At 29.5% G+C, this 22,993-nt stretch overlaps 1 protein-coding gene across 1 annotated transcript; it reads right to left on the bottom strand.

The window, feature by feature from the left end:
• Positions 1-303: 303 nt before the first annotated feature.
• On the bottom strand, positions 304-18,868 carry Sr-CI (Scavenger receptor class C, type I). Its single transcript, XM_065499802.1, has 7 exons — positions 18,495-18,868; positions 18,190-18,354; positions 15,372-15,747; positions 15,061-15,293; positions 14,831-14,995; positions 14,136-14,669; positions 304-797 (listed from the first exon to the last, which is right to left on the bottom strand). Exons 1-7 carry the CDS (start codon positions 18,751-18,753, stop codon positions 355-357), a joined length of 2,175 nt encoding a protein of 724 aa, XP_065355874.1. The 5' UTR covers positions 18,754-18,868; the 3' UTR covers positions 304-354.
• Positions 18,869-22,993: the final 4,125 nt, after the last annotated feature.

Here is a 22,993-nt window from a genome sequence, read left to right as displayed (position 1 = left end):
AACTTATATATACCCTTCTCACGAAGCTGAAGGGTATAAAAATCACTAAAACATGAGATTTATTAAAATCCCAAATTTTAATAAACATTTAACCGAAAATCAAAATTTTAAATTAACCGAGATTTTGAAGAAAGTACGGGTTTTCGGTTAACCCGTTTATAAACACTAGTTGTTGTTAATGAATATTCTGTTGAATTTAATTACAAATTATTTGAGTTACTATTCAAGATTTGACTAAAATTTAATTATCTTTAAAATAAATAATTTTTTATTAAAAATATTAAGTGAAAAAATATATGAATGTTTGTATTTGATGTAAAATAAAATCATTTAATATACATAAAATTAATAGTTTTATAATTCTGTATAAATATTATTTTTTAAAGCAATATTTCCATTATCACCCATATCATCATCATCCTCATCATCGTCATTAACTAACGGTGTTTTCATAATATTCTTTGAACTCGTTGATTTTTTCGTTTTAGTGCGCCAGCTGGACTTTGATTTTGTATCAATATTACTGCCATTTGCTTGTGGTCGCTTAAAACTTGTTGTTATTGAAGATGAGTCCTCATCGCCACTGTTGCTCTGCTTAAAACGGATCATGTACCAGGCGATAGCTCTGTCACCAAAGCTTCGATATGCCGCACCTGCCAAAATAATAATTCCAATCACCACGAATGTAAACAGCAATAGATTAAAACCCTTGGTTGCTTTATCAGCCTTGGATTTGTCACTTATGATGTATTCAATGGGTTTTGATGCGGGAATTGGCTTTTGGGTTGATGTTGCCGCTAAATGAAATGAAAATTGAAAAATAATTTTAAAAATTTTGATAAAATTTATTCTAGTTTTAAATGTATTGTAGGTATTGGTACCACTTAATTTTCTGGGTACTCTATATTTTTGGTAGTACGATTTATGTATTGTCAAATTTTATCTCAATATTGATTTTTATATTTTTGACTTATATTTTATATTTATTTACATGATATGGTCAATTCAATCAAAGAATTTGCGTTTAATTTTATAAGAAGACCAACATATTTAATATATTTACCATCTCTAAACTCTAATACATGGAGGACGTTTGTATTTGGGTTATGTGAAATTATGGACCGATTTTTTTTCTGAAGAATAACCAACTTGTCAAGGATATGTATTTTAATGTAATACACAAAAATATATACACGACATTTTAAAGATGCTTTTTAATTCTCATTGAGTTTCAAAATAATATTTTATAAGATACAAATATATTTCCAGTTTATCTAAAATTTTGTTCCAAAGATTTTATTCATAATATATGAGGGATTTTACGTCAAGTGAACTTTTGAAATCGATATCTTCCGATGAAATTTGCACCAAGGTTAGACCTATTGGATAGTAATTCAGACACAATTTTTCAACAAGATCGCTCAAGAACTCTCGCAGTTTGAAATTTTGGCCAAATATATGATTTTTCTCATCCATGTAACTTATTACCTATTGTTCTTATCAAAATGTGTCCCAAATAGTTTAAATAGCTATTTCTTCAATCGTTCGAAAAATAAAAAATTTTTAATATTTTTTTTTAAGAAATCAAACTTTTTTAATTTTTTTTTCAAAATGGGTCCCTTTTTTCCTTAAAATAAAGCTTAGATATTTTCCTTGAGGATCTATTTGGTCGCTTAGTGGGATGCGAGTTCAATATCTATTAAAATAAATGTTTTGTAACTCAAAATATGCAATTTTTGACTTTTTTTTTGCAAAATCAAAAACTTTGTTGACGTTTTTTTTTCGAAATGGGCCTTTTTTTAATTTTTTTTTGCTCAACAGAAAGCTCATATTTTCCTGGAAGTCATATTTAGTCGCTTAGTGGGATGCTAGTGGGATATCTATTAAAATAAATGTTTTGTAACTCAAAATATGCAATTTTTGACTTTTTTTTGGCAAAATCTAACTTTTTTTTTTAAAATGGGCCCTTTTTTTAAAACTTTTTTTGCTCAAAAGAAAGCTTGGGTCGTCTATTCCTTTAACACCTATTTGGTTGCTTAGTGGGATGCGAGTGGGATATATAGCAAAATAAATGTTTTGTAACTCAAGATATACAATTTTTGATTTTTTTGTGGCAAAATCGATTTTTTTTTCTAAAATGGGCCCTCTTTTTAATTTTTTTTTACTCAAATGAAAGCTTAGGTCCATTCCTTTAAGAACATTTTGGAAAAAAGTTCGATTTTGCCAAAATCAAAATCAAAAATTGTATATCTTGAGTTACAAAACATTTAAAAATGTGTCTGAATTGCTATCCAATAGGTCTAATTTTGGTGCAAATTTCATCCCGATCGGAAGACATCGATTTTAAAAGTTGGTTCACTTGACGTGAAATCCCCCATATATAAAATTCCAAATGGGGAAATACATATAATAACGTTCCACTTTCATTACACTGTGCTAGTTGAAAAAACTGTCAAGCGGAGAACCCGGTGGGTTAAACTAATTCGGGTACGCTGAATTCAGTGGTGTTAACCGTTTTTTTAGGTTAGCTCGTATTTTCGAGATATACCGTTATTTCGAAAATGGAGGAGGTTACACAACATATATTCGCGTAACTCAAAACCGGTTTAGTTTATTGAACAAACTATCAAACTATCTTTAAGCATGGCTTGACATGTTTTTAATCTTCGCAGTCATTTTAGAAATATAAATTTTTTTTTAGAAAAATTTCGAAATATTTTGTTTTAAAACGGCATTTTTGTTTGCTCATGGAATGAAACTTATATTTTTGAGAAGAGCTAGGGATGCTAGTTAATTGACCATTTTTTGTTTCCCACCTATACGTCAAAATTTTGAGATATATAGGTTTTTATTTTTCACCTGCCCTGAGTACTACTAATACATACTGTAGTGTACCGAATTGTAGTAATTAAGTATTTACATCGTTTTATTGTACTCAACACTCTGGCGAAGCTACTAGATACTTTCAGAGTTGTATTCTTTTGACAAATTCCAAAAAAAATTAACGGGAAAAAAATAAATACTATTTAAAAGTACATCTTTCCTGTAGATAAAGGTTAATAAATCGCTATTAAATACAAAACTCTAAAGTAAAAACAATTTTAAAATGTCTTCTAGGAATTGTAAAATAAACCCAGACCATTTTTGTGTTATTTGCGGAAAAATTATTCAGTCAAATCGAGGTTTTCCTATAACACAAACACTGCAAAACGCTTATTTACATTAACAAATTTCGTAAAAGCTTTAAATAAGACAAAACCAGCATTTCAATATTTATGCAGCGTGTTCCCGAGTCTCTCTGAAGCTAAACTAAAAGAAGGGATATTTGCGGGTCCTCAAAGAAGAAAAAATTTGGTTGATAACAAATTTGAGTGCCTATTAACCGATGTTGAAAATGCAGCACGGAATTCTTTTAAACTTGTTGTTCAAGAATTTTTGGGGAATAAGTAAAGTCAAAATTACAAAGATATTGTTGCGAATTTATTACATAATTTCGAACTGATGGGTGTAAATATATCCCTCAAAATTCACTTTTTATATTCTCATGTGGATTTTTTCCCGGAAAACCTCGGACACATGAGTGACGAACATGGAGAGCGTATCCATCAAAATTTGAAGTTTTTCGAGAGGAATTATCAAGGTTTTTGGGATCAGAATATGCTAGGAGACTACTGTTGAAGTGTCGTGAGGGAGACAAATGAAAATAATCATAAAAAGAGGACTAAACACTTCACTTTTAATTTTGTTGTCCTAATTTAATGTACATTTTTATATGTTTCGTTTTTAATAAATATCTCAAAAGTTCGACGTCCTGGAATTTTTTTAATATTTTTTCCGAAGTTAGAAGACCTAAATACACAAATCCCCATATGTTTCAATTCATGAGCAAAAACCTTGTAAACTAGTGTAATTGGAAAATGCATATACGTTCTTAATTTTTAAATTCAAATGCATATAACTTTTTAGTTAGTCACGACTTGTAAACAATTCTTTTTTTGTTTGATATATACATTTGTAGTTAGTCCAATAAAAGAAAAAAGGAGCAAATCGGGAAATATTTGGACCCGTTGTTATCAAAAAACTGGAGTATGGTGGGTAAAAATGTTGATAATTTAATTTTCAAATGCGAATATCTCCTAAACTATAAGAGATAGTTGATAGCTCGATGAGAAGATTCTATGTGTCTAAGCTTTTTGAAATCGGAATACAAACTTTGATCATACCCGAGTCTTACTTTGGGGACCCCGCACTTCTGGTAGACTCATGCGGTCAAAATTCAAACGTTACACTCGAAAACACTTCTTCTTTGCACATGTCAAATTTCATTCAAATCGGAGTAAGGGTTTAGATTTATTTCCGTCTTTTCTTTCTATACCACTGTGCACTCCACGATGTAGCTAATTACTACGAGTTATATATTTTGATAAAATATTAGGGGATATTTGTATTATTTTTTGTGAATAGAAGGAAAAGTTGTGGCCAGATTTTAATTATTTAGAGCTTGTTTTATTTGGAACTTTGTTTTCTACATGTGTGAAAAAATTCAATCAATTTTTAATGCCGTTTTAAAAACCAAAAATATCGAAATTTTTCTAAAAAATTATTTGTTTTGCCAAAAAAAGATTTATATTATATTTATTGCAAACATGTTAAGCTTTACTTGAAGTTAATTTCATCGCGAAATTTTTTCAGTTTATTCAATAAACTAAACGGCTTTTGAGTTACGCGAATATATATTGTGCAACCTCCTCTATTTTGAAATAACGGTATATCTCGAAAATACGAGCTAACCTAAAAAACGGTTAGCACCACTGAATTCAGCGTACCCGAATTAGTTTAAGCCGCTGGGTGCCCCTCTTGACAGAAAAAAAGTGTAAATTTCGTGCATAGTGTTATTTATTGGTTATTTATTAAATTTCTACCAAAAAAAGTAAATAATTTGTTTAAGGAAATACATATTGAAAATTATTATCATCTCGATTATTGATATCATAACTTTAATGACAATTGAGACTTAAAACAAGTCCATTAAAAAAGACCTATAAGTCGTCTATTGTGATAATTTATCATTATAAAGCATTCAAAATAAGTAAAAAATTCCACTGATAGATTTCAAAAATATTTATAAACGAGTATTTTAAATGTTTTGTCTCTCCTGTGAAATTTATGAAATGGGACTTTTCACTTTTACACACTAACGCTGTTTGGAGAAATGTATTTGTACAACTTCCCAGCGGCGAAATTTTTGAGGCCTTTAGCTATAAGGCCTTCTGTAAGACCTTCCTAGAGCTTTTTTTAGATGCAGTACTCATGCTCGCTTGCGTTCTCAGGAAGACCTTATGGAAGGCCTACCTGCTCCCTTCTTTCTGTTGCTACAAACGTAGTACAGCACAAAATACCGTTAAAAAATTAAATTCCAAAGACAAAAATTGCAAAAAGTGAAAAGAAAAAAAGAAGTAATATTAAAATACTTACTTATATTCTTTGACAAAGCAGAAGATCGCTTAGGGCGGTCTTCTATTTTAAACTTTTTAAATTTTAAACGTTGTTTAGGCTTAATCAAAGACAAAATTTATTTAACAATATTTCCGCTGGATTATTGTCACCCTTTGACATTATGAGAAAGACAATTACACTGTCCAACAAATTGAGACTTTCTGATTGGAATAGAATAGCGAGCCTATCATTCTGAAAGGGCATGATGAGTAGATCATTTTTGTAGAATAAACTTATAGTCCAGCTGGACGTAAAAAATACGACCATTTTTACATTGTTCAACTTTGGATGCGTGTAACTTTTTATAGTGACGAGATAACTGTTAGCAAGTTGCTTTTATTGTATTCGAAATTTTAAAAAATTAAAAAAAAAATTTCGAACCTCCGTAGGCCCTACATATCTTAAAAAAACAAAAAAAGATCGAGCAGAATTAAAAAAAATAAATAAATATACCTAAATATCTCTTGAACTGAAAGAGATATGTGCAAATTTTTTGTGGACCTTCTTAAGGACTATTTATATGTTAATTTTCAGCTCATTCGGATCATACTTGCATTTTGGACAATTTTGTATTGATTTTGATTTTGTCATTCCATTTGTAACACATCAAATTATTGGTAGTAGATCCACAAAGGTATAAGTATATTTTGGGTCCCTATAAAATTCTAAGCCGAACGCTGAACGTAGAGCGACTGACTTAGGATGATGAATTTTTTCGAAAATGTTCTTTGTTGATCAGAATGTTAGGTGTTAAAATGAGCAAAATTTATTCAAACGAACAAAATGTAATCAAAAATCAAAAAAAAACTAAATTGTTTAAAAACAATTAAAATACGAAAGGACCTAGAAAACGGACATTTGACACATATGTATGTATAGTTATTGCTAATAGCTAACTTGTGAATCAACAAATATTTTTAATCGGCAAAAATTTTTGGATCAAAATATATGAACAAATTTGTTAGACTTCCTTTTTCAATCGAATCAATATAAGACCACCTGAGCGTCCCAAAAAATTTTTTTTTTGGAATTTCGGAACGCATACCCTATAATTTTTTTATATATATAAAACTATAGTTAAATATGAAATTTTGTCTTTCTATCATGATTGCAACCCGTGCCGACTTGCGATTTAGTTTTGTGGTAAGGGGAAAAAAAATGCAATTTTTTCAGTTTTTGTAAAAATTTTGCCGTTGAGTATTTTACTATTTGAATTTAATTTAAAAGAATCGATATGTGAACGTAATTTTCGTTCTAATAAGACATAAAACACAAAAATTGGTTAAAAAATGTTAAAGTTATTAAAAAATCGCCAGGCCACTAGAACAAGAAACTTACCCAGCAAAAAATGGTGCTTCCTCGGAAGCAAGTTTGTAAGGCAGATAGCACTTGTATACTGCTACCACTTCGCATGAAAGATTACATGATTTTTATGTGGGATTCCTCGCGTAGAGGCTCTGCATAAGGAATCCAAAATAAGCATATTTCACAGCTTTAAAATTAATCTGATTTCATCGAATTAAATATGTGCAAACAATTGTGCACATAGATTTTAGAGCTGCTGAGAAGCAATAAAATCTTACAGACCCAGGATTGCCTAACAAGAAGCGCTGATTTTTTCTAAGTTCTTCACCACCTATACGAATAGCTTAATGTATGTCTTCCAAAATTTTTACTTAAAATATATCCATATTTACTTGCATATGAGTTTTTGTCTTCGTAGGATACCGTTAACCTATTCGCAGGTATGACCAAAAAAAATATTTTTTTTAACGGCAGTTTCAAAACTCCAATTTCAAATTTTTAAAAATTTGGAATAAAATGTGAAAAAATTATGTCAATACCTCCTATAGTTTTTCCGTACCTTCGATTTAAATATTGCGATTTTCGACCCCAAGTGCTATTAAGGGTTAATTTTAATTTTTGTGCTGTTATTATAAATACTACACGCAGAGAAAAAATATAGTTGGGCATGGTTACTGTAACCATTTCAATATTGTTACAAGTTTTTTAACTATATTATAGTCACAGTAACCATTTACATGATTGTGTTAACCATAATATGGTTAATTTACGATTCACATTATTGTATCAACCATATATATGGTTACAGTAAACAAATATATGTTTGTGACAATCATTCATATGATGAAGGACTTATCATATTATGTTGCTCTCGGCTTAAGGCTTATCATAATCTGAGAACAACATATTATGATAAAATTATTCATCATAAATATGGTTGCCACAAACATATATTTGTTTACTGTAACCATATATATGGTTGATACAATCATGTGAATCATAAATTAACCATATTATGGTTACCACAATCATGTAAATAGTTACTGTGACTATAATATTGTTAAAAATCTTGTAACACTATTTAAATGGTTACAGTAACCATGCCCAATTATATTTTTTCTCTGCGTGTAGACATCATGTATAACATTTCTCTATTTTTCCATGAGAAATTCCAAATATTGAAAAATTTGACCTTTGACCTTCTCGATTTAAGGATTAACGTTTTCCGATTTTAGTAAAACTTTCAGACTATATTTAAAATTACATGGACTATAATATTCTGAATAGCTTTTACTTAAAAATCGTAACAGAAAAATATGGCCAAAAAATTAGTTTTTCTCGAAAATCGCAAAATTTAAATCGCAGGTACGGAAAAACTATAGGAGGTATTGACATAATTTTTTCACATTTTTATTCCCTATTATGTTGTCATTAAATCCCCAAGTGATGATCAACAAATTCTGAAATTTCTTTAACAACATTTTTAAAAATTTGAAATTGGAGTTTTGAAACTGCCGTTAAAAAAAAATAATTTTATTTGGTCATACCTGCGAATAGGTTAACGGTATCCTTCGAAGACAAAAACTCATATACAAGTAAATATGTATATATTTTAAGTAAAAATTAGCTCTTATTTTAATATTTCTCAAAATATGTTAATTTTGTTCTAAGTTTCTTGTTCTAGTGGCCTGAGACACGTTAATGGCCTGGCGATTTTTTAATAACTTTAACATTTTTTGTTTGGAAAAATCGGTAAAACATATATTGAGAAAGATCTGTGGAAATACGTTGACCCACCTCACCGAACATCCGCTGTTAATAACATGATATGACCGAAACTAATGGAACTAAAAATACGAAATTTGGTCCGAATATTTTATAATAATAAAATTATAATGATATAAATGTGAGAAAATATGTTTATTTAAAAAAAAAATTTTTTGGTTAAGTTGTAGAAAAATTTTATGTATTCATGGTGAATATGTATGAATTGACACATTCGAATAAAACACACTTGTGTGTTAAAACATAATAATTTTTAGAGACTTATAGATTTGGGCATGTCATCTTAACGGTTTATGATATCCCCATAATTTTTTTATTTATGGAGAAATATTATATTTTTCAAATATGTTAAAGGTAAATGGTATTATTAGGAAAACTATAATTATATAAACCACTGAATTGCGTGTTTTTTTAAAAAATAAAATTGTTCTTAAACATTTCTCTACAAAACTGCATCATTTGATTTTTAAAATTAAGTGTTTGAAAAATTGACTTTTTGACACCAAAATCCCTCCCTCTACCTAAGTACAAAAATGATAAAATTTTTCAATTCAATGGATAGATTTTTTTAAAAAAAATTTTAAGTTATTTTAATTTAATTTTACGTGAAAATAGCTAATTTTGTGAAAATTAGTGACTTCACTTAATTGTAAATAAATTTGAAAATAATCCAAAAATTTTTATGATCGATATCTCATTTTGTTCCTATTACAGGTGTCATTGCTATAAAGCAATAAATGGCAAACTATTAGCCATTTAAATGTAAAAAATATATTTTTGGCTTAAATTTTTTGAATGGAATATGTTTTCAACGTTCAATCAATCGAAAGAAGAACACCACTAATTACTCAATTTTATGTACATACATATATCAAACAAAAAACTAAAATTTTATGAAAATAAGCGAATTCATCAATCGAAAAAAATCAATCGATTTTTATGATCGATAAGTATTTTGTTGCTATTATATATGGCTTTGCGAAAAAAAAAATATAATATCATATTGATAGTGAAAAAATTAGTTTTCATATGGTAATCTGTTGGCATTTCTCAATTAGTTTAATTTGCCATATTATTATTTCATAATCTTCACTAATTAAACCGTTCTTTATTTTATCTCTCATTCTTCAGACATGTATGAAAAATGTGGGGCAGAGTATTTTAAACTACAAATGGACATATATAGAACCAACTATGTCCATTTTCAGACATGGTTAATCTAGTATTTAACTTTTTAGTACATACTTCCTTTAAGTAATGCAGAGGTTGAACGACTTTTTAGTACAATGAAAATTGTAAAGTTACAAAATGTTTAATGCGTTATAGAATATTAGATTATCATTAAAAAATTGCATAAATATTGTTTATTTTATTTTATTTATATTTACGAAAATTCTAGTTCTGATTCTTCCGATTATGATAAAACTATTATACCTGTTTATATTTATTATCAACCATGTACCGTTTTAATTTTATTAACTTTATGAACATATTTTGTATTTTTTTATTCAAAAATCTATATATATAAAATACAAAAAATGTTTCTACCTATGTCCGTTATAGACTCTGAGACCATCCAACCGATTAGCTCCAAACTGATATCATTGGAAAGGAAATTTTCTGAATATGGTTTTGGATACCTAAAATACTACATTAGGTCCATTCGGTGATTTCATAAAGATTTTCGAATTTTCTCATACAAACATTTATCATCTATATACATATATAAAAATGGATGTATGTTTCGAATGAACTCAAAAACGACTGGACCGATTTTAATGAAATTTTCAGGGAATCTTTAGAATAGCCTAGCGGGTAACACTATAAAGTCAGATTTTTGATTTTCGGTCTGTGGGCGGAGGGGTGTGGCAAAATCAAATTTGTACATCATACCGCTAATGTCATCTATATATATATATATATATATATATATATATATATATATATATATATATATATATATATATATATATATATATATATTAGAGTGACAATCAGTTGTATGGAAAAAAATTTTGGTTAAAATTTTGAAGAGTGCCGGATGGAATATTGTGACACTAGGCTTAAATGTTAAGTGCTGAAAATTTTAGCCAAATCGGGCAACGATTTCTGGAAGGGCATCGATGTCAAAGTTCAGATATATGCAAAATTTTACTGTTAATATGGACTAAATAGGTGAAACTCGTTAACTTTCTGCACTGTTTTCTAGAAATATGTAGATTTATTTATATTAATGAATATTACACTAAAAATTTTTTTTTGGTTCTTGGTTCAAAATGACCCAAAAACTGTATTATCGCCAAAATTAGAGAAAAATGCAAATTTTTCAGTTTTTGAAAAAATGTTGCTACTAATTAAATACTTTTGCAATTGAATGCAAAAGAATCGAAATATGTACGTAATTATCGTTGTAATGAGATATAAATGACAAGATTTGATTAAAAAATTTTAAAGTTATTACATATTCGCCAGACCATTAACGTGTTTCAGGCCACTTGAACAAACAATTTAGGAAAAAAATTAAGATATTTCTAGAAAAATTAAAATAAAAGCTGATTTTTACTTAAAATATGTCCATATTAACTTGTATATGAGTTTTTGTCTTCGTAGGATACCGTTAACCTATTCGCAGGTATGGTCAAAAAAAAAAAAAATTTTGTTAAACAAATTTCAGATTTTTTCGATCATCACATTGGGGTTTATTGAGATCAAAATAGGGAATAAAAATATGAAAAAATTATGTCAATACCTCTTACAGTTTTTCCGTACCTGCGATTTAAATTTTGCGATTTTCAAGAAAAACTAATTTTTTGTCCATATTTAGGCGAATGAGTCCAATTTCCTTACTGTTATAAATTTTAAGTAAAACCTATTCATAATATTATAGTCCTTGTAATTTTAAATATGTTCTGAAAGTTTTACTAAAATCGGAAAACGATAACCTTTGAATCGTGAAGGTCAAAGGTCAAATTTTTCAATATTTGGAATTTCTAATAAAAAGATAGCGAAATGTTTCCATGAAACTTGAGGAAAATATACAACAACAGTACAAAAATGGATTATTAACCTTTAAGAGGACTTGGGGTCAAAATGGTTGTGTTTTTCGTGATTTTAAAAGTTGAGGGTAATTTGGACCCCAAGTGCTGCTAAGGGTTAATTTCCATGTTTGTGCTGTTATTTAAAATTCTGGACTTTATGTTATATTTTCCTTAAGTTGCATTAAAATCGGCCCAAAAATATATAACATTTCGCTATCTTTTCTTTAGAAATTCCAAATATTGAAAAATTTGACTTTTGACCTTCTCGATTTAAAGGTTAACGTTTTCCGATTTTAGTAAAACTTTCAGACCATATTTAAAATTACCAGGATTATAATACTATGAATATGTTTTACTTAAAATTTATAACAGTAAGGAAATTGGGTTCATTCACCTAAATATGGACAAAAAATTAGTTTTTCTTGAAAATCGCAAAATTTAAATCGCAGGTACGGAAAAACTGTAAGAGGTATTGACATAATTTTTTCATATTTTTATTCCCTATTTTGATCTCAATAAACCCCAATATGATGATCGAAAAAATCTGAAATTTGTTTAAAAAAATTTATAGATTTTTGGTAATTATTCGAACTTTTTATATATATAATTTGAAAGTAAATTTTTAATTAGGCTTAAGTTCATTTATATTATAATTTATTTGTAATAATTCAAAGAATATCACTGAATAGGTTAACGGTATCCTACGAAGACAAAAACTCATATATAAGTAAATATGGACATATTTTAAGTAAAAATGAGTTTTTATTTTAATTTTTCTCGAAATATCTTAATTTTTTTCCAAAATTTTTTGTTCAAGTGGCCTGAAACACGTTAATGGTCTGGCGAATTTGTAATAACTTTAAAATTTTTTAATCAAATTTTGTCATTTATATCTCATTACAACGATAATTACGTACATATTTCGATTCTTTTGCATTCAATTGCAAAAGTATTTATTTAGTAGCAAAATTTTTTCAAAAACTTCTCTAATTTTGGCGATAATACAGTTTTTGGGTCATTTTGACCCAAAGGAGATATAGGGTTAATTTGCAAAATAAAATTTTAATGTAATATTCATTAATATAAATAAATCTACATATTTATAGAAAACAATGCAGAAAGTTAAGGAGTTTCACCTATTTATTCCATATAAATAGTATAATTTTGCAAATATCTGAACTTTGACCTCGATGCGCGTCCAGAAATCGTTGCCCGATTTGGCTCAAATTTTCAGCACTTAACATTTAGGCCTAGTGTCACAATATTCCACCCGGCACTCTTTGAAATCTAAAAAAAATCGGCTGTCACTCTAATATATATATAAACAGCTGGACCGATTTTGATGAAATTTTCACGGTATTTTCAGAATAGCCCAGCGGGTAACACTGTATAATCAGATTTTTAATATTCGGTCTGTGGGCGTGTAAAAATCCAATTTTTACATTATACCATTAATGCCATATATTTCATAAAAATGGATGTGTGTATGTATGTATGTGTAGTGTATGTGCAGATTTTTGATTTCGGTCTGTGATAAACAATTTTGTTTACTCTTGCATATTAGGTGCATGAATAAGAAATTTCCATATGAAATCTACTTTTAATCAAAAAATTATGATGTTAACAAGCTCGATGACCTAATACAATTGAAAGTGTCTGGCGAAACAATAAAATACAAATTTGACACAGTAATGAACGAAGAACAAGTCGTCAATTGTCCTACTTAATTTTTGAATTCATTGGAACCAGTCGAAATGCCACCACATGTATTAATATTGAAGGTTGGATTACTGACTTTTTCCGACACTGTATATTAAAATCGAGATCGAGATGCAATATAAAACACATGTTTTCCAAAGGCCAGCAACGCGGACCGGGTTCAGCTAGTAGTAAATAAATTCAAAATTCTTAATTTTTAATACTTTAGCTTTATTTAAAGCGGTTTAGCCTTTTCTGGCCTTTTTTGATGTCAATATAGCTGGTATTTTTTGCCAGCTCCTGGCAACACTGTTAGACATTACCCCCTGTCTATACTTGACAAATATTTATTATAATAATTAATGACGTTTGTTGTCAAGACAAAGTTGTCTGTGCAAAAGCACTAACAATTTTGTCATAACGAAGCAATAATACTAATAAATGGAGACTATACTGGATAATTTTTTATCATGACAACGATTTTGACGTTTATCATGATAAAAATGTATCAGGTATAGACAGGGGGCTAAGAAACCTAAAATTTTGTTTTACCACAGACAACTAGTGTTCTATATTTTAATAAATTTGTGCTAAGGTACGATACCTTGTCGAACAATTTCGTTTCCTCCCTATATACGTTCAATCATTTTGGTATTAACAATCAGGAAAATCACTCCATACATGGCTAAGAAATGGGCAAAAAAGCATTTAGAAGTAAATATTTCCAAAGCGATTGCCTTTTTCACCATACAATCTATTTCATAACTTTTACAAATTTACTTTTAAAATATACTGAGGTGATTTAAAATTTACCTTGTGAGTTTTTAGCAGCAGCTGTTGATGTAGGGTGTGTTGTTGGGGTATTTGGAGTTGTAGAAGTAGTTGATGTTCTTAATGTTGTAGTTCTACGTGTAGTAGTTGATGTTGTAGTTCTAGGCGTCGTCCTTGTTGTTGATGGTGTAGTTTTACGTGTCGTTGTTGTAGGTGTAGTTTTACGAGTCGTTGTTGTAGGTGTAGTTTTACGAGTCGTTGTAGTCTTCGGAGTAGCTTTTGTTGTTATAACGATTTTAGGTTTTGGTGTTGTTGAAGTTGTTGTAGTTGAAGTTGATGTTGAAGTAGGCCGAGTCGTTGTAGTTGGCGTAGTTTTGATGGTAGTTGATGTGGTTTTTACTGTAGTTGGTGTTGTTTTTGTTGTAGTTGGAGTAGTGTTGGTTGTAGTTGAAGGAGTTGATTTTCTTATAGTACTTGTAGTTGTTGCTTGTGTAGTGTCAATATTATGGATCTTAGCTTCATTTTTCAGAGTAGTTTCATCTGCCACCGAATAAACTGTTGCTTGGTCAAATAACTCTATAGATAAAAACATATAATAATTCAGATCAACATACGTATTTACACAATTTATTTTCTAAATATTTCTTTACAAAGGTTTCTGAGTTGCGTAGCCTTTTTAAAAAAAGTACATAATTTTTTTGGGCCACCCTTATGTACAAACAAATTCAAATTCTTACCGCTTAAACAGAGTATTCGGAAATCTGGACAACATGTTTCACTATCTTCGCAATCAGTATCACAATTGCACAATCCTTTAAGATGACCAGATGTACGTATTATTCCAGTACCAGGGGAATCGAAACACCGCCCTACACATGACTGCATTTCGAATATCGATTCGTCTGCAAGACACAATTATTAAAAGTTCATAAATATAATTATCTATGTATGTATGTATTTCACTTACACGTTGTGGAATCGTACTCCTCGTTAGATAGATCTTCATCCTCTTTATTGTCCAGTGTCTTACAATCATCACCAGTTAAGAGTTTAACGTCATCTACTGCTATATCACTCAACTGGCCACGACCCGAGTTGGCCACAAACAATATTTGGAAGTCTTCTTCCAATTCTTCTATATTAAAGTGGGCTTCGTTCCAAATGTTGTTTTGATTGCCGTATTTTTGAAACTTAATTAATCTAAAAGAGAGACGTTTCGTTATTTTTACATAATTCGATTTAAACTTTATCAGCAAAAATAACAATAATAATTCATACTCTTTATGATTTTTTTTCAATTCGTCCAAACTCAACGACACCGGCTTCACGATAACAAACAGATCGCCAACGCCAGCGCCGTACATGAAATAGTAAAATTGAAAACAACATGCGGTTTTTAAACTCAGACCACGATCGTATATCGGTGAAGTGAGAATGACGTCATCTTTAAGTCTTGTGAGACTTTCCATCAGCATGTAGTGGCCCCCATTTGCGGTTAATGTGGTATGATCATGTCGTGGTCCAGTTTTAAAAGTGGTAAAGACATTTGCAGCCATAACTCTCTTCCATTCTAAGTTTTCTTGTGGTTCGTAAGTCCAACCGCAAATGTCATCAGTTTCGAAATCACACTCATGCTGTACCACATTTTTTCGTTCTTGAAATGATTGTAAATAAAAGTAATGATAAGAAGAAAAAAAACTTTAGTACATATATATCGTCACCTAAAATGCAGAAGGGCCTACCAGCACTCTTTTAAATTTTACAGGAGAGACAAAAAACCTAATAAAATTTAAAGTGTTGTGGTTACAAATATGATTTTCTTTCCCCCATAAACTTGTTAAGATGTGTGAAGATGTGTGCCTTGATGTGATGTACCAATATCCATTAAAAACTCAATTTTGATTTTTTTGTTTGTTAGGCCCTTTTGCATTTCAGGTGACGATATACATATGTACCTAGCTATACGTTAAAATTTTAAGAAAAATAAGATTTTGATGTATTTTTGGTTTTGAAAGCTCTTAAAATCTATATTAGACCTAGAGATGCTAAACGGGGAATCCCGGATTTTCTAAATCCCGAAGCCCGGGATTTTTTAATTTTAAATCCCGGGGTTTTCGGGATTTTCCAAATCCCGTTTTTCATAAATAAATAGGGGAAATTGTCATTTTTGTGTGACTTTTTCATTCATTTTGACATTCTACATGCCCGAATATTGCAGAGTGATGTTCAGCAAAGTTGTTAAGCTCAACTCCTGCTACAATATAGTTAATAAAGGAAAACGGTATTTTTGGTTTTCCTTGAGTGGGGCTCTAGAAAATCAATTCTTCAACTTTTTTTGTAAGTTATCTAACAAAACTCAATTTAAATCCTCGAACAAAATGAAAATATTTCGATTGCTCAAAGGCTAAAAGATATTAGTAAATGTAAAAACCCCAAATAACAATAACGAAACCAAATTATAATGTAGATTTTCAACTTGCAAAAGAAATAGATCATTTTATTTTTGAAGGAACAAGAGGAAAATACTTGCAGATTTGTTATAAGTATTTGCAAACGGGTTTGCCAATGTGAAAGATGTTTTTCGGCAGCAGCATATGTGGAAAACAAAATTCGTTCCAGAATGGCAGATGAAACCATAGATGCAATAGTATTCTTAAGAAGCTATTTAAAATAAACACTTTTTTATACTAAAGTACGGTTTTTCACCAGTATGTCGATTTTTTCACGAAATATCGTATAGCAGAAACGCATTCTACGGAAAATTCTAAGAAGAAACCATAGGTCTAAAATCAAATCCTATCGAATTTCGTCTTTTATCCAATGATATTGCAGTATATATATATATTTTTTAATAGTTTTTTTTTATTGGATAAAAGACGAAATGCGCAAGATAGGATTTGATTTTAGACCTATGGTTTCTTGGGGATTTTTTACGTTTTGATCGTCGATACAAATCGACTCGGCCTAATAAAATAATAACTAGATAGCAATAAGACCCCTTTCACACTAGGCAATTCAGTTGCGCAAGTCTCTTGTGTTTGTAGATGCCAGAGGTAATTTCGGGTTAAGGAGAAGAAAATTTTACATGCTGTTTTGTTGTTGGGCAAGAGACTTGCGCAACTAAATTGCATAGTGTGAAAGGGGTCTTATTGCTAACTAGTTATAATTACAACACATGTCAGGGGTTTTATTATGAAAAAAGCCAACGTGATTTATTATGGACCACTGTGCTTATGTGTTTCGCTAAAAAGTGACAACTATAAAATATTCACGTTTTTCTATTAACTATCTAATTAACAAATTTTTCAAAATATTACTCTTTGGCAGTTGATGACACACAAATTTATCATAAATCTTAGCTGAGTTAATCAACATTTTAGAAGACATTTGGGGGATTCAAACGGTCTGCTATTGGGTCATATTGTCATAATGTCCTAACTTATTATGATAGTTTAAACAAATTTTTGTGTTTCAAACAAAAAAGTTCTAAACTAATAAGATTTTTTTGAACTATGTTTATTGTTTTGTCATAATATAGCACTTTTTAGTTTGAAGCACATTAACAATTTATTTAAACTATCATAATATATTAGGACATTATGACAATATGAGTTAATAGCAGACCGTTTGAATCCCCCAATTGTATCATAATACTGAAGTATTTGCGCACAATATTTTAAATTATGTCGAATTATTAAGCAGAACTTCTAAAGTAACCTATTTTTGTTAGAAATTTAACTTTGGCTTAAATATAATTTTATTCAGTGACTTTTTGGAATTAAATGACCGTTAAGTCTGCCGTCAATGTAATGATCTATTAGAAATAATTACTTATCCATATACAATATGGATATGAATGGTAAATGTATTACAAAGTTACGCGACTTTTTATCATTTATTTAATACGAAGTGTGTATGTTCCTCACTGTTGACATTAATCGCCTTGTAAAACTTTATGTACATATATACATACATACTATATGACATGAATGAGGTTTTTAAAAAAAGTGTTATTCAATTAATTTGTTTAGAATAAGTCTTCAGAATAGTAATATGAATTAATACACACACATAGTATATATGCAAAATTACGTACCACGACAGTTTCCAATTGGACGATCCCAGTGGGTACCATTACAATAGGAGTGGCGATTTCCTGCTAAATTGTAATTATCCGAGCAGTATAGAATTGCTTTAACCTCATTATCTATTTGAATACGTCCATTTTCGGGTTGTTCCAAGTCTTTTAAACATCCTCTCTCTAAATGCCACAAAGATAAAGAAATAGCATAGACATATTATGTATAAAATTGTTTACACAAATCACAGAGAAAGTGAAAGAAGAAAGAATCATGATAGAACTTTCAACTTCCGTATAGATATTCTTATTAAATTACATACTTGCACAAACAGGTTTTTCTTCTTCCCACTTTCCTCGAACACAGTCAATAGTTTTGGATCCTTGTAGTTGAAATCCACTATTGCAGTTAATTCGCATAACTCTTTCGCGTCTCAAGCGATAGCTACCATTCGGTATATAATCAGGTTTCTCACATCGTGCACCTCGATCGCGATCCCTTACCGCTTCAATATTATTGATGAAAACACTCAAGGTGATCATTAGACATGATAGAACAATTTGTGATCTCTGGCATAACATTTTGTGTAAATGATTACTTTTTGTATAATGTACTATGTATTTTAAATGTATTTTAATAATTTCCTTTTCTTCCGTTCAATGTTTACGCTTGGATAACTTTATTCGAAATACTTGTGATAAATATGGTGGCTGTGAAAACTTCTCTTGAACTCATGTAAGGGAATTTCTTATCGGCAATAATTATTTTTACAGTTTTGCATACATTTTATTTTATATGTATTTCCTTTTTTTTTAAGTATTATTATTTATTCCTCTTATTGTTGTTTTCGTTTCAAAATGAGTGAGTTTTCTTTTGTGTTTTCTTAGCGTCCGCTCGCCAGTCTGCTTGATGTTTATTTTGTATTTTACTTCACTTCACGCCTTCCACAACAAATATTTAACGATAACAATCCGCTGTAGAAATAATTATTTAAAAACAAATTGAATATGAATATGTTTGACCATATAAATCATATTTCAGTTATGTTGAATCATATTTTTATCAAATTTTACAAGACCACACAAATAAATAATAATAATCCTAACTAACCGCATATTTATTGCAAAATTGGACATTTTATTGTAAATGTATTTAGTCGTTTATACATAATACATATTATGTATATGTATGTACATTAGAGGGCCTCACAGAAAAAATAGCAAAGGTAAACAAAAAAAAAATAAAAGTAAAATTAAGATCGATATGTGCTTATATGATTGCCAAAATATTTTAGTTCAATGATCCATCTGCTGAATTGAGAGCTCTGCTGAATTTCCAAAACATCATTAAAAATAAATATGCAATAACAAACACATTGTTTTCGTTCTAGACAGTTCATTTAATATGCATTAAAATATTTTTAAATAGTGCGAAATCAAGATTTTTTAAATTTCAAATGTTTCTCAGATTTTGAAATTACAATTTCGGGTATCATTGAAAAGGTCGCTATAATTAACCATTTAAAATCAAAGTATTACTTTGATAACACTATTCCATAAAATATTAAATTGGTCATCATTGCAAATATTTTAAAGTAAAATACAAATATTGATTAGAGATCCATAAATATTTGCAACTTATTTTGCCTTCATACAAATCGAGACACTCTAATGTATGACTAAATACTTTCACTACCAAACAATTGATTACTATGCTAATGTAAAGAAGATACACTATTTCTATATTAGCGTTGTCATTACCCAGCAGTCAATCCCTTATAGAAAGTAATTGTCACTAATGCCTGATCACTTGGCTGACTCTAATTTACATATATGTGAACTTTTGACAAAACAACTTAAGTAGAATTTTATAAATTTTTCAGGAGAGCGCAAAAACTGTAGAATTTATCGATCAATATTTTATTATTTACCCTTGAAGAACTTTATTATTTGTCTCAAAGAATTATACAAAGGATAAATAATAAAATAATTATCGATAAATTCAATAGTTTTAGCGAATTAAGTTGTTTTGTCAAAAACAAATTAATCAACAACTCCAAATAAGTTGGTTTGTTTTTTTATGATATCTCAGAAACTAATATTCGTAAGAAGAAGCAGATTAGTGTAAACGGAGTGTTTTGAAAAGTGAGTTTTATTATAAAAAACTAAGATATTTTCTTATCTCGACTTAAGATGTTTTACCCAAACTACACAGATATATATTTTGGGTAATTTCACACGTATATGCTTTTTGTAGTTCGGAGTGAAGTGTATTGGTTACATTATACATCTCGGGTAATCTAACTTGAAATCAATTGTCAAATAAGTGTCTCTAGTTAATCTAGAGTATAGGCACTTTAAACATTTATTTTGTACTGCACTTTTTTGTGTGTAATTTGTACAAACTATTTTTGTGTTTATATAATTCTCATACAGTTTATTTTATTTTTGCTTAAGTATACTGGCATCCCATGCAACTTAGCGTCAATTGTCACTTTAGTATCTCTAAGTAACCTATAATGTAGTCCCTTTAAACGTTTATTATGTATTGTACTTTAAATGTAGTTATTTTACCCTCCAGAAGTTATATATTGGAGAGTTTGTTATATACAATATTCACTTTTCAATTCATACCCTCTATGGCTTGATAGATGTCAAAAGAATGTATTATTTTTATGTTTTAAAAGCGATATTTACATATAAAATTCCACAAATGTTTTTTATTTGATAAACAAAATAATATGAAATTTACAATTTTTTTGTTCAATTGTAAGGCGTACGTTTTATTAAAATAAATGACAACCTTTCCCCAAAAAAATGTGTGTTAAACATGGCTTTAGTTCTTATCAGTTTTAAGAAAGGATTAAATTTATCTTAACGAAAATAAAATGTCACTGTTTCTCTCTTTCTTACGAAGAGCACATGATTGATATAACAAAATGTTCTTTGATAACACAAAACTAGCGAGTGATAATGATAAATTTTTAGTGTGCTAAGTATGTAATCGAAAACATATGCAGTCTGTGTGTAGTAAGTAGGGTTTGGGACTTCCCGCACTATTTTTACCAGGAAAACAAAATATTAAAATCAATTTCTTAAGACTGGTACACTTTTAGATTTCATGTGATAATATATGTCAAAATCCATATAAAAAAACAGTCAATGAAATTTCTGTGAAATTTTTTTAATAATTTTAATTCAAGTAGTCTGGCTTTCATAGTGAAATGTTCCTAGCAGCTTATTTGTGTGGAAATTTTTACTAAATCGTTGTCCGATTTGGCTCAAATTTTCAACAATTAAGAGTAAAAAAATATTTTGGAAATTAATACTTAGCCAGACCATTAACGTGTCTCAGGCCACTTGAACAAGAAATTTATTAAAATTAACATATTTTGAGAAATATTAAAATAAAAGATAATTTTTACTTAAAATATTTCCGCTTTTACTTGTGTATGAGTTTTTGTCTTCGTAGGATTCGCGAGTATGACCAACAAAATTTTGTTAAACAAATAAATAGCTTAAAAATGTATTGAATGGTTAAATTTGCCTTTTATTCAAATCAATTACAAAACACATTTAATGAAGAAAAGACAGTTTAATTCAATTTGTTGTAGATTTGAATTAACTAAAATTTAATTATTAACATTTTGTATGAATTCTGTTATTAATTTCATTTTTGGCATTTTTAAAAATTTAAATTTTCCAGAAAAAATCAGCTAAACATTTAATTTAAAAAATTGTATACATTTTTGAAAAGAAGAAACAATTTCATACAATTAGTTCAACAACATTATATCATAGCCATATATTGGATAATATCTCAAGATGAATCAACTAAATCTAAAATGTAAAAAATATAATCAAACATCCATTAAGGTTAAACCATTTAATATTTTTCAGAAAGATTTGTATCTGAAAATCATGAAAAAATAATAAAGGAAAGTTTTAAACATTTTTCAACAACATGAAATATGTATATCGCTTATTTGCTGCAACAACATCATAATTAAAAAAAAAACTAATTTTGAGTTAATAAATCCATTGCATAGTAAATAAGTGGTTTTAATAACTGACAAAGTCTTGTGAACTAGCTTCTAAAATTACACGCAGGATCGCCATACAAGCATTTTATTCTAATTTCATAAAATATTGTCTCTTACTTGCATCTAGAAAAGCGACATTTTTATACCCTTCACCTTCGTGAGAAGGGTATATATAAGTTTGTCATTCTGTTTGTAATTTCTACATTTTTCATTTCCGACCCTATAAAGTATATATATTCTGGATCCTTATATATAGCGGAGTCGATTAAGCCATGTCCGTCCGTCCGTCTGTCTGTCTGTCTGTCTGTCTGTCTGTCTGTCTGTCTGTCTGTCTGTCTGTCTGTCTGTCTGTCTGTCTGTCTGTCTGTCTGTCTGTCTGTCTGTCTGTCTGTCTGTCTGTCTGTCTGTCTGTCTGTCTGTCTGTCTGTCTGTCTGTCTGTCTGTCTGTCTGTCTGTCTGTCTGTCTGTCTGTCTGTCTGTCTGTCTGTCTGTCTGTCTGTCTGTCTGTCTGTCTGTCTGTCTGTCTGTCTGTCTGTCTGTCTGTCTGTCTGTCTGTCTGTCTGTCTGTCTGTCTGTCTGTCTGTCTGTCTGTCTGTCTGTCTGTCTGTCTGTCTGTCTGTCTGTCTGTCTGTCTGTCTGTCTGTCTGTCTGTCTGTCTGTCTGTCTGTCTGTCTGTCTGTCTGTCTGTCTGTCTGTCTGTCTGTCTGTCTGTCTGTCTGTCTGTCTGTCTGTCTGTCTGTCTGTCTGTCTGTCTGTCTGTCTGTCTGTCTGTCTGTCTG

Source organism: Calliphora vicina, chromosome 2, assembly GCF_958450345.1.
Source record: "Calliphora vicina chromosome 2, idCalVici1.1, whole genome shotgun sequence".
NCBI classification, from domain to species: domain Eukaryota; kingdom Metazoa; phylum Arthropoda; class Insecta; order Diptera; family Calliphoridae; genus Calliphora; species Calliphora vicina.
The sequence above is the reverse complement of the archived record's forward strand: the minus strand, read 5'-3'. Positions and strand labels throughout refer to the sequence as shown.

What these genes read in the sequence shown, in the direction of transcription:
- Sr-CI (XM_065499802.1), bottom strand. Translation starts at nt 18,753, where the DNA reads ATGTTATGCCAGAGATCACAAATTGTTCTATCATGTCTAATGATCACC. An exon ending in AGAAAAACCTGTTTGTGCAA is followed by an intron (nt 18,355 to 18,494) that starts GTATGTAATTTA and finishes TGTGGCATTTAG; the next exon opens with AGAGAGGATGTTTAAAAGAC. An exon ending in TCCAATTGGAAACTGTCGTG is followed by an intron (nt 15,748 to 18,189) that starts GTACGTAATTTT and finishes AATCATTTCAAG; the next exon opens with AACGAAAAAATGTGGTACAG.